The 12,394-nt window shown below is 51.9% G+C and overlaps 1 protein-coding gene across 1 annotated transcript in view; it reads left to right on the top strand.

Moving 5' to 3' along the window:
* Positions 1-11,938, top strand: part of Duox1 (dual oxidase 1) — a 34,742-nt gene extending 22,804 nt beyond the window's left edge. Inside the window, exons 23-34 of the mRNA XM_087911250.1 lie at positions 328-453; positions 1,346-1,524; positions 1,625-1,855; positions 2,531-2,630; positions 2,848-2,897; positions 4,046-4,173; positions 8,033-8,186; positions 8,551-8,783; positions 8,985-9,143; positions 10,223-10,378; positions 10,482-10,610; positions 11,228-11,938. Coding sequence (XP_087767376.1) covers positions 328-453; positions 1,346-1,524; positions 1,625-1,855; positions 2,531-2,630; positions 2,848-2,897; positions 4,046-4,173; positions 8,033-8,186; positions 8,551-8,783; positions 8,985-9,143; positions 10,223-10,378; positions 10,482-10,610; positions 11,228-11,350 — 1,768 coding nt within the window. The 3' untranslated portion in view covers positions 11,351-11,938. The remainder of the gene's footprint in view (positions 1-327; positions 454-1,345; positions 1,525-1,624; positions 1,856-2,530; positions 2,631-2,847; positions 2,898-4,045; positions 4,174-8,032; positions 8,187-8,550; positions 8,784-8,984; positions 9,144-10,222; positions 10,379-10,481; positions 10,611-11,227) is intronic.
* The last annotated feature ends 456 nt before the right edge of the window (positions 11,939-12,394 follow it).

The following is a 12,394-nucleotide window of genomic DNA, read 5'->3' as shown; positions in this document are numbered from 1 at the left end:
CTGAGGTTGGGCACCGCCCCCATCCCATGTAGCACCTTCATGCAAACAGAAAAAGGACCCATTTCCTCCAAGCGGGTACATCCTGCATCGGGATGAGAGAGGCTGCTGAGTCAGGCAGAGCTCACTCACTGCCGGGGCCAAGTGTCCTCAGAGAGGACACAGTTACATGTGGCGACCTCCACTGGAACTCACTCCCTGTCCACCTTGCTGGGGGACTCCTGCTGTCCTGCGTGGAGAGTTTTGATCTTTCCTCGACAAAGTTGGTTTGGAGGCAGAGCAGGGCAGTAGGAGGTCGGTTGGTAGACACCTTTTGCTTTTCCTTCCTAGTCCTTCGCCCAGAATGAATGCCCACTGTGCCCGCAACAACGTCAAGACTGAGGCATCAGCACAGAGACTACAGTGCCCCATGGACACAGACCCTCCTCAAGAGATCCGACGGAGATTTGGCAAGAAGTATGGCTGCTTTGCCCCTAACATCCATGCCCCTTCAACCACCCATTACATAGTGCTGAGTACTCTGCTCTATAGGCAGATAAGTACTCTCTGCCCCAGAATGCTTTGAATCGGGGGCACCCGTCACTACAGTTCCCTACTGATGAATGTTAGAGTGGTAGGAAGGGCAAGGAACTTCAGGACTCAGGGATGTTTTCTCACCTCTGTCTGGGAAGTCGGGGGGCCTTCACGGAGAACCTGACCTAGTTAGGTTTTTGTTGCTGAAATAAAACCATGACCAACAGCAACTTGGGGAGAAAGGGGCTTATTTGACTTACAGGTTACAATCTATCATAGAGAGGCCACGGCAGGAAGTCAAGGCAAGAGCTTGCAGCAAAAACCAGGGGAACGCTGGCTTCTGGCTTGCTTCCTCTAGCTGTTCAGCTACCTTTCTTACATAGCCTAGGCTCACCTGCTCAGGGATGGGACCGCCCACAGTGGACTGGGCCTACCTATATCAGTTAGCAAAAAAATGCCCCAAACATGCCAATCTGATGAAGGTAATTCCTCAGTGGAGGTTCCTTCTTCCCAGGGAGTCAGGTTAACCACTAAAGCTAACTGTGACAGGCCCCTTGAGCCTTCCATAGGCTAACAGTGGGTACCTGGTAGGAGTACAGACAGGGAGGGGAAGGGGCTGCTTGTGTGAATGGACCCTGGTGTAGAGGCAGTGTATGCCCCAGAGATGAAATAATCACTTGGAGATCCGCCCTCACTTCTTAGACTTAGTAGGTGTAGCCTACGGAGGGTCTGAACCTGTCCTTCCAGGATGCTCTTCAGAGACACCCCTTGGGGTAGCAGGTTTCCACTGGTATTGAGTCTCACAGGCCAAAGTTTAAGGCTTCTTGTCTCCCAGGGTAACTTCGTTCCAGCCCTTGCTGTTCACGGAGGCACACCGCGAGAAGTTTCAACACAGCCGCCGCCACCAAACGCTGCAGCAGTTCAAGCGCTTCGTTGAGAACTATCGGCGCCACATAGGCTGTGTGGCAGTGTTCTACGCCATCACTGGGGCGCTCTTTCTGGAGAGGGCCTACTGTGAGTGACATCACATACCGCAGGTCAGGGGTGGTGGTGGTGACGGGCTGCGGCAAGTGACGATAGCGTCACCTCCAACTGCACTCTTGTCCCTTCACAGACTACGCTTTTGCGGCACACCACAGCGGCATCACCGATACCACACGTGTGGGCATCATCCTGTCCCGGGGCACTGCGGCCAGCATCTCCTTCATGTTCTCCTACATCCTGCTCACCATGTGCCGCAACCTCATCACCTTCTTGCGGGAGACCTTCCTCAACCGCTACATTCCCTTTGACGCCGCTGTGGACTTCCATCGCCTCATCGCCTCCACAGCCATCATCCTCACAGGCAGGGGCTGCTGCTCTAGGGTTCTCCCGGTGCCTGCTGCAGGGGCTGCTGCTCTAGGGTTCTCCCGGTGCCTGCTGCAGGGGCTGCTGCTCTAGGGTTCTCCCGGTGCCTGCTGCAGGGGCTGCTGCTCTAGGGTTCTCCAGGTGCCTGCTGCAGGGGCTGCTGCTCTAGGGTTCTCCGGGTGCCTTCTGCCCTTGCTAGCTAGCTTCCCCCTCCTTTGGTGCTCCTCCCCGTCCCCACTTGCACTTAACTTTAATGTGGCTCTTGAGTGGCCATTTCCATAAGAATGGAGTTAGGTGGGCTGTGGGATGAAATGAAGTTCAGGCGCCCACCCTGCCCTGAATGGCTTTTCCTATACTTTCAACCCCCCCCCAACTTTAACTGACAATTTACCAAGACTCCAGCACAAAGGGTAGAAATGCTTGCTTTCCTAGTTCCTACGCTTTAAAACAGATCCGTGAAAGAAACCAAAGGAATGAGCTTCTAATGGCATAATTTCAGACTCGTGTGGTTGTGTTCGTGGGTGGAATGGGGGAGGACCAGGAGGTTGACTACAAGTCAGCAGCCCAGACCCTGAGAGGGCTGTTTCATTCCTCCATGTCTGTTTGGCGCTCGGATATGTTGAGCATCCTCGCTTGGCTGTCCCTGGGCTCATCACCGTCTGGTCTTCCCTAGTCTTACACAGTGCTGGCCATGCGGTGAATGTGTACCTGTTTTCCGTCAGCCCGCTCAGCGTCCTCTCCTGCCTCTTCCCTGGCCTCTTCCATGATGATGGGTAAGTGTGCGTGTGTGTGTGTGTGTGTGTGTGTGTGTGTGTGTGTCAGGAACGAATTTCCTAAAGGTGGAGGGTAAATCTTGGCCCAGAGAACAGGGCCATCTTCTGGGATGGACGGACAATGACCACCTTGAAGGGTAGCTGTAGTGCTCCTCTGGGAACTCTCCAGAGGCCCGGAGAGCTCCTCTCACGACTCCCTGCTGTGCCTTCCACACAGGTCAGAGTTCCCTCAGAAGTATTACTGGTGGTTCTTCCAGACTGTGCCAGGTGAGAACTCTTCCCCTCTCTGAATGTCTAGACTTGACTCCAAATTCCAGGCTATGGGTTCTGTCTGTCACTAAATAGCCAAACTCACTCAATTCTTATGATGAGCTAGGCTCTGTCCTCTGGCGCAGAGGACACTTCTGGGCGGTAAGAAACTTTGGTGACTGCATCACAGCTCCCCTCAACCTTGGGCTAGATCCCCTCTAGGAGGGGCTTACTGGACTGGTTCTCAGAGGGTAGGCCCTTTTCATAATACTTACACTTACCACGACCATTGCTTGGAGGAATGCTGTGCCCCGGCTCCATGGGAGAAGGACCAGGAGGCCTTTTTCTTTTCTTTTTTTTTTTTTTTTATCAGTTCAGGCAGAAGCCCCCACCCACACCATAAGAAGCCTTGACAAAGGTTGGGGAATATTCCTAGCTTACTGCAATCACCCAACTCAGAGCTAATAGCTGTGAATCTATTAAGATTGATCCTAAACCTATTTATATTTTCAGTCTGTTCCCTCCTTGGGGTAATGTGTTTTTCATTTTCACTCCTTCTGTGAAATACAACAGGTTTTTTAAAATCCTACTGCTTTGAACTTCAGAGGGTGCTTGCTGACTTCCGCACCCTGGGATTTGGTGGATAAGGCTGTATTTTATGCTCTTCTCTCCGCTCACGGCTTTTACAGGCTACGGTTCAATCCCTCCTTAACCTTTGCGTTTCCACACACCAGGGCTCTAATCTTCCTAATTACTGTCTTTCTCCTCCTTGATCACTCAGGTATTCTGTGTTTCCACACCCCATCCTGGTTTCAGCATGACCCGCTCTGCACCCCTGGCATGGGATCCTCCAGGAAATCTGGGGCTTTCTACCAAATCCGCGTAGATGAGGGACCCTGTCAATTTGCTGTTTAGTATGGTCCCAGGCACAAATTGGTCCAGAGTTGATGTCATGTCCTATAATAACCAAGTAGAGCGGTGCAGTTCTGACTCCATGGTGATGGGGCCTGATATTTTCAGTGTCTCATCTAGAGATTTCTGTGCAGTCAGTCCTTCAGCACACGTTTGAGAAGCCTGCAATGTGCCAGGCCCTGCAACGGCCAGGAGGATGAGTGATAAGACAGCCTAGCGTTGTTCTTTAGTCTCCTGCCCTTTTCTCTTCCCAGGCCTCACTGGAGTCCTGCTGCTCCTGGCCCTGGCCATCATGTACGTCTTCGCCTCCCACCACTTCCGCCGACGCAGTTTCCGGGGCTTCTGGCTGACCCACCACCTCTACATTTTTCTCTATGTCCTGGTGAGAGTTTTTGGCTGTGAGCCAGGCCAGTGGGGTGCAGACAAGACATTCCTAGGGAGGCACTGAGGGCTCGACGTTGATTTTCCATCCCCTTAGTTATTTCATGCATTCATTTCTCCATATCCCTCTATAAAGATGGAAATTATAGTGTGGGGCTCTCCAGTAGGCTGAACCCATTCCGCGCCTCTCGGAAGATCCCTCCCTGCCATGGGATTTTTTTGGTAGCAGCCCTGCCAGGTTCACCCACATTCCTCACAGATTCCCCCACACCATTTCTCTCCAGTCTTTCTCTGCCTTTGCCTGACTGGTGTTTTGGTTCCTGGGTGGACTGCTTGCACTGCTTGCACCTTAAGGGAGAATTATTCTTTTCGAGAAACTTCAGTGGGTTCTACTTTTGTTCTGACCTCATCTGAGAACACCTTAGCCAGATCACCCAACTAAACACCCATGAAGTTAATAGGGTTGTTCAAAACACCAGCCAGACTGCTGATAAGAGGGACTTTAAGACTCCACCATGTTAGGTTTTGGTGGGGCAAGTGGTCCAAGAGGACACTGGGATGGATCACTGGAGAAAAGGAGTTTATTAGGAGCTGTTGACACCAAGGACAGACACCAGAGATGTAATAGCATGGTCTAGGCTCCAAGGAGAGTTCAGGACACAGCACCAGAGACAGACAGAGTGGCTGGGTCTCTGAAGACTGTCAGGGCCTAGGTGGCAGAGGAAGGGATCTCTTATGCCTTTTGAGGATGGGAGAGGTTCACAGCAAGAGCCTGCAGCCAGGAGGAGGCAGGAAAGGGAGTGGAGAATAGAATATGGCACCCTTTGATGTAGTCTCACACAAGATGTCATGACACTGGCTATGACTCAGACCTGTAAGTGCCCGAGAGCAGACCCAAGCAAAGGCTTGATTCTGACATTACCGTTCTTACATGCCTATCCTATTTCTTTCTCGAGCTGGGATCCATGGTTCATTCCCTCCCCTCTCTTCCCCTGCTCCTGTCACCCTCCACTGTGTTGTCAACAACTGATTGACCTGACTTCCTGAGCTGACTCTGACCTGGGTCCCTCCCTGTGCTTGTCCACCTGCCTCGGGTACACAGTATGCCCCAAAGGGCACCCTAAGGTGACTGAGAAGTTAAACCAAGTCCCGAGGCCCGTACTTTTCCCACGAGTTGATTGACGGCTTGGCTGCTAGCATTCAGAGAGCCCAAAGCCCCCATGACTAGCATTTTTATCTCCTAGCAGAACAGTACACAGGGGTCTCTTTTGTTCTGCGATGAAGAATGTACCATTGTCTGGTTGTGGCTGAATCCTGGTATCTCACTTTCCCTCCTCCCAGATGCAGCTCTGTCCTCACTGTTAGCTGGGAAGATTATTGCTGTGGCTTAGCACTTCCTGATTTTGAAATAACTATCTGCCTTGGCTTAGGATAGTTTCTAGAATTGCTGATGTTTGCTTCCAAATAATCTCTCCCTCCTTTGAGAGCTCTGGTTAACTAATTTCCTCCTTCCCTCCCTCCCTACCCAATGACGGGCGGAGTCCTAGCCTGATGCCTGCTGCTTTTGCTAGGAATATGTGCCTCGTGATAAAATGAGTAGGGAGCCCCAGTAGAGTGGTTAGCTTGATTCCCTAAGTTCAAGACAGATTTCTGATTCATTGCTGGATTGTAGACATTGCTGGGCAGCCCCAGCCTGGCAGATTGAGAGCATTTCACCTGGTTAGGGAGTTCAGGGCCAAAGAAACTTCCTCCCATTTATCACCGGGGATGGAGGGAGCAGACTCTGAGAAAGAATGTCGATGCTGACAACTCAGCCTAGACTGAACTTCTCCACCACTTGTGGGAAAAGGTTAAAAAATGTGGAACCCTTGACTGGAGAAGGAATTCCTGAACAAGAGACCTGAATTCAACAAACTAGATAGCATCCAAAGGCCTCTTTTTCCTAGCTCTGTAAGAAATCCTACAGGCGGCAACAGAGGTGGTGATTCCTACCCTTAGGAAGTTAGGATTTGCTGCAGAGACCAGGGCCACATTCACACCAAACAGAAGGGATTGCCGAGCAGAGTGTCCCAGCAGTAAGCCACAGGAAGTCACGGAGGAGAGTGTCACTTACACTGACCTGGCTAGGGGCGACTTGGAGGGAAAATGGGACTTCAGCCACAGCTTTAGAAGAGAGAAACTAAACATCGACAAGGCTGAGTGGATGCTTAAGAGCCATCCAGGTAGCAGGACCTAGGTAGAAGGGCATGCACAGAGATGCAAGGGCGGGAGGAGTCACAGGATATGCAGGGGACAGAGGAGACAGGCCTGGGTAGTGACAGGACTTGCTGGTGGCACGTGGGGGTGGTGACACGTGGGGGTGGCTGATGAGGCAGAATGGTTATGGCTTATCAGAGAGGCCATGCTACACGGCAGAGCACAGAAAGAAAAGAGCAGCGGGTGAGGAAAGCAGGCTTGGACCACACCCATGATTGGGGCGGCAGATGGAATGGGGCCAGCGCAGGAGCTGGAAAATGAGTGGCCGGGGAGGCTGAGGCAGAACCAGCAGAACACTGTTGCTGAGGTAACAGTGAACCAGGGAGGTGGGGAGGGAGGGTGTCTCTAGAATCACAGGCTGCAGAGAGGGAGCTGGCATGGCTTACAGAAGACCTTGTAGTAGGGCCTGGTAGCAGGTGCCTGTAGTCCCATCTCCTTGGGAGACCAAAATAGGAGGATTACAAGTTCAGAGCCTACCTGGTCCACAGAGTGAATTTAAGGCTAGCCTGATCAAATCACTAAGACTACCTCAAAGTAAAAAGTCAGAAAAGCTGGCTGTAGGTCTATTGTAAAACACTTATCTGGCACATGTGAGTCTCTAGGTTTAATCCCAGAGAATAAAAGAAAAGAAAGTGAGGGGAAGAGAGTCCTGGGGCAGGTTATAAGCTGCCAAGGTATCTCATGGAAAAGACTAGTTAGGTGTTCTTAGCCACCAAAAGGTGGAACAAACAGGGCAACCCTTTCCCCAACAATTACCGAGTGCCAAATGTGCACCCAGCAGGCATCATGAAAATCCAAGACAATGCTAACACAGTTTCCACTTCCTCAGCCCACTCAGAAAATAATATGCATGTGGATGAACAAAGGCTGGCCATGGATGAGGGAAGATAGAAAGAGGTATGCTCTGATGCGATGGACATAGGCAGTGGAGATGTCATTTCTGCTGAGACGTGGAAAGGGGGATGGAGTAGCCATGGGGAGATCTAGGGACAAGAAAGCTCAGGTTTGCCCTACTCCTGTAAGTACAAAGATTCTGAACCCAAAAGGACCAGGGAGAAAGAACCAGCTAGTAGGATTCTGGAGGCCAGAGTGCTGCAAGGCCAGAGGGTTCAATGGGAAATTCATTAAAGCTTTTTAGACAGAGAAAATGATAAGGAAAAAACCACGTTGGCCAGGTGTGTTGATGCAGACTTGTAAATTCTGTACTCAGAAGGCTGAGGCAGGAAGATCATCACAAATTCAAGGTCAGCCTGGGCTACATCTGAGATATACTTTCTGTTTCTCTCTCTCTCTCTCTCTCTCTCTCTCTCTCTCTCTCTCTCTCTCTCTCTCACACACACACACACACACACACACACACAGAGGGTATCTTACAGAATCCAGGTGGTGGGGGGGGTCACCTTGGCTATGTATGGAATGGTAGTATTCCTTTGGTGTGCTTTGGAGGGTGGAGGTGGGAGTCATTATCTCAGAACCTAGAAGGAATGGATTCATGGGAGGTAGGGAACGGATACACCAGGGGCCATGGGGTCCAAGGTCAAAGCTGGTTCCACAGTCTGTTGTGTGCATCACTTGGACTGAGCCTTATTCTTCACCCTGTGCAGCTCATCATCCACGGCAGCTTTGCTCTGATCCAGGTGCCCCGATTCCACATCTTCTTCCTGGCTCCGGCGATTATCTATGTGGGGGACAAGCTGGTGAGCCTGAGCCGGAAGAAGGTGGAGATCAGCGTGGTGAAGGCCGAGCTGCTGCCTTCAGGTACAAGCCTGAAGATTGTGGGAATCCCACTTGGTTATTAAGGCAACCGACAGGGCACAGGCAGCACCTGGACTGCTCCAGTCTACTGTCCTGGCCCAGGGGAAGGGAAGGGACCTGGGGTCCTTGGGAGAAGCAATCTGATGAGAAATGTTCTTTGCTTGAGGCATGGGCCCCTCTTAAGACAGGGAATAGAGGAGCCCAGGCCAGTCTTCCCCTGTTCACCCCCAGCTCCTCTGCAAGGCAAGATTCTAGTGGGGGAATGTCTACCTTGCTATCAGAGTTGAGGCTATTGTTAGAGGAACTTTCTGGAGACCATACTGTTGCTGGGTTCAGGGCAACAGTCTCTTGCGCCATCCCTTCCCAGGAGTGACCCATCTGCGGTTCCAGAGGCCCCAGGGCTTTGAGTATAAGTCAGGGCAGTGGGTGAGGATTGCATGCCTGGCTCTGGGGACCACCGAGTACCATCCATTCACGCTGACCTCGGCACCCCATGAGGACACACTCAGCCTGCACATCCGGGCAGCTGGACCCTGGACCACCCGCCTCAGGGAGATCTACTCACCTCCGACCGGTGACACCAGTGCCAGATACCCAAAGGTGCCCAGATATCTACGCACTTCTATATCCCCCCCCCCACCCCGCATCACCAGGCTCCCTGCTATGCTGCCTCCTCGCAGACCCAACCCCATTCTGCATTATTCCTGATGTCTTGTAACTCCCTTTCCCTGCCCACCATGTCCATTTTGGGCTTCAGAACAATGACTAAGCCGAATTTTAGAACCCCTGTCCTTCCCACAGCTGTACCTCGATGGACCATTTGGGGAGGGCCACCAGGAGTGGCATAAATTTGAGGTGTCAGTGCTGGTGGGAGCTGGAATTGGGGTCACCCCCTTTGCCTCCATCCTCAAAGACCTGGTTTTCAAGTCATCAGTCAGCTGCCAAGTGTTCTGTAAGAAGGTGAGTGCCAGCCCACAGTTCTCCCAGCATTGCCCCTATCTCCTGCCTCTGTTCGTGTCTCTACCTTCTGGACAAGGACAATCTGGTCTGAAACCCGGAGAAGGGCGGTGTGTTGGAAAGATGCCAGGTTGTCCTGAGAGGCAGAATTGGTAAACTGATGTCTGTAGGGCTCCACCCAGTTGCTAAGAGCTCCTTCACTCAGCCATGGGGTGCTCTGCACAGGAACTGCTTGTGGGAGTCCCTCCAGGAAGGGCCGAAGGGAGGCAAAACAAAACAAGCAACCAACAAAACCGCATTCCCTCACCCAGAAGAGGCCAGCCCTTAGAGCCCTGGCTGGGAGAGGGAAGGGCACCTTTGGGGTGGGGCACAAGTAAAACTGGCTCAGGTCTCAGGGTTGAGGGGAGGTGCCAAGGTAGGACTTGCGGGTAGGTTGGCCCTAGCCACACAGCCAAGCCTTCAGGCCCCCTCCACACAGGCCTTTTCTGTAGTTCGGACCCAATGGCAGGCCTCTGCTTGTCTCTCTGGGCCTGGCAGGTGAATCAGACCCGCTGGAATGCAACAGGCAGAGGCCCAGCCTACAGGCTGTCAGCACTCAGAGGGTGACAGCTCCTTCCTTACCTGTTCCTTCACCTGCAGCACCGGGCTTTTCCTCTTGATAGACGCCTTTCATCACATTTCAGGCAGCTGGGGATCCCCAAGGTGGCTGCTCCATGAAATGCCCTTCAGCTCAAAGTTCTGCCTCTAGGCAGCTGCTCAGCCGTGGCCAGTCTCCTGCTCTAGCATCTCCCACTGAAGGAAGTGCTGGGCTTGGCCTGAGGAAGTTGCTTCTGACCCCAAAGCCTCTCAGCTCAGTTGTGGAAGGCTCTTAGTCTGGCACCAGGTTGCCTCTGACTTCTACCTCTTTGTCCAGGGGTAATCTACCCCTGGCCTCAGAGCCTGGTCCTACTTCCCAGACATCCTATTTCCCAGGTGGTCTAGGAACAGTCACAAACTGGCTTAAGTCAGAATTCCGTGATGAGATCCCTGATGTGTAGGGAAGCCAAGCTGAGCTGGCCCTGAGCAGAAGTGTGTGTCCTCAGATCTACTTCATTTGGGTGACAAGGACTCAGCGGCAGTTTGAGTGGCTGGCTGACATCATCCGGGAGGTGGAGGAGAATGACCACCAGGACCTGGTGTCTGTGCACATCTATATCACCCAGCTGGCTGAGAAGTTTGACCTCAGGACCACCATGCTGGTAGGTCAGGCCAAGCAGGCAGGGCAGGTGGGACACTATCAGGGCCAAGAGCTGGTCCTGGCCATGCCTGGCTATGATCCTCTGTGCCCACTTCCTTCCCCAGTACATCTGTGAGCGGCACTTCCAGAAGGTGCTGAACCGGAGTCTGTTCACGGGGCTGCGCTCTGTCACCCACTTTGGCCGCCCTCCCTTTGAGCCTTTCTTCAACTCTCTGCAGGAAGTCCATCCTCAGGTACATCTCCTCCACATCCCAGTTCTCGTCCCCCTTTATCATCTGGGGTGTGAGCAAAGCCCTCCAACTTGCTCTATCAGGGAAAGATTTGCTCACAGCCGAGAATCTATCCCTTAGCAGATTGGTAGGTTACAGGCTAGAAAAGCATAGGTGGAGGGTCACCCTAAGGTGCTAAGAAAGGAGGAAGCCCTAAATTTATCCACCAAACGGAAGAGCTCAACAAGAGAAACATCCCTTACTGAGGACTACCCTGGCCCTGGTTGGAGCTAATTTTCACCGGGAACAGTGAGTAGGCTGGCCACAGACCTCGGAAGCAACAAGTTGCCCCTGAATTTGAACTTGGTTAAGTTGGCCTTTTTTTTTTTTTTTTTTTTTTTTTTTTTTTTTTTTTTTTTTTTTTTTTTTTTTTTTACAGTGACCTAGCACTTACAAAGTTGAGCTAGACTTAAAGTGAGCTAGCCCTCACCATGCATGGTACAAAATAAACCTTCAGCGGGAACAATGGATGGCTTTTTAATAGGACCAAAGCCTGCACCTTAAACACAAGCCTTGCTGACCAATACTGACCCAGCTCTGCCAGTAAATACGTTTGCCTTTGGTTCTTTCTCCTGCAATAGGTCCGAAAGATTGGAGTATTCAGCTGTGGTCCCCCTGGCATGACCAAGAATGTGGAGAAGGCCTGTCAGCTCATCAACAAGCAGGACCGGACTCATTTCTCTCACCATTATGAGAACTTCTAGGCCTCCTGCCCAGCAACTCTGTCCACTACTGCCCAAGCAGAGCAGGGGCTTTGGCCTGTGCCTTAACCCAGTACTCATTTCTTTTGGTTGCCTCAGGCTTGGCCCTCTTCCCGTCTGCCAATTTGGTCCAGGTGGCCATGCTCAGGCATCATGTGTGGGCGCAGAGATCTCTAGAGCCAGAAAGTGAGCTTGGAGAAGCGCGCTGTTTAAGAACTAAAGGTTCAGAGGGAGGGGAGCATTCTGGTTGGGACAAAATAAGGATTCTTCCAAGGAAAAAGGAAAGTTCAGTAGACAAGCTGTCACGTTTATGTAGGTAACTGTGATCCTGAGGATGAAATGGTGGTACAGATGCTGGCATCTTTGACCTTTTCACTCTGTGACCTTCCTGTCTTCCGGGTTCCCCACTTTCAAAACATCTGGGAGATGTTTTAGAGTGGGCAGGGGCAACTTAACGAAACCCTCAGGACCAGCCTAATTGCACAACATAGTCAAACCCTTCTTTGCCCCAACCTGCCAGGAGCAGTGCCCCTCAGCCCTACCTCCCTACTGCAGTAGACTCTTTTGCAAATAAACCGCTTTTCCACCTTCGGGGGTTTCTTTCTTTCTGCCTCAGTTCAGGGTGAGGCACGTAGTAGGCTTGCCAGGCTGGTCCAGACATCTTGCCAGTATTTACAGAGAAAACACAGCTAAGCTGAGTACCCCAATAGAGGTCCTTTCTCTCCTCTCGGGGTACCCTTCCTCACTCTGGCCAGTGCTAGGCTGCTGAAGGCTGATCAAGAAGGGTAGTGTAGGCCTGGCTTCCTTCAGGACATCAACTGTTCTGCCACAGACAGTCTCTCTGTTCTCCCAGAGACGCGGTCTCCCAGGCAGCATGAGACAGATGTCTCCTAATCCCTCTAGGCCTGTTTTCCTTGGTGGCTTGCTCTTTCTGTCACTTAAAGACATGGCGACCCCCGAGGGAATTTCTGAAAAGCTACTAGATTCCAAAGGGTTCGGTCTATTCCCTCGTATCCCATGAGGATCACACATCCTCACTTGGGAGGA

This window comes from Myodes glareolus, chromosome 10, assembly GCF_982192425.1.
Source record: "Myodes glareolus chromosome 10, mMyoGla1.1, whole genome shotgun sequence".
In the NCBI taxonomy this organism is placed as follows: Eukaryota; Metazoa; Chordata; class Mammalia; order Rodentia; family Cricetidae; genus Myodes; species Myodes glareolus.
Note: the sequence above shows the minus strand (reverse complement) of the source record. Positions and strands in the feature narration are given on the sequence as shown.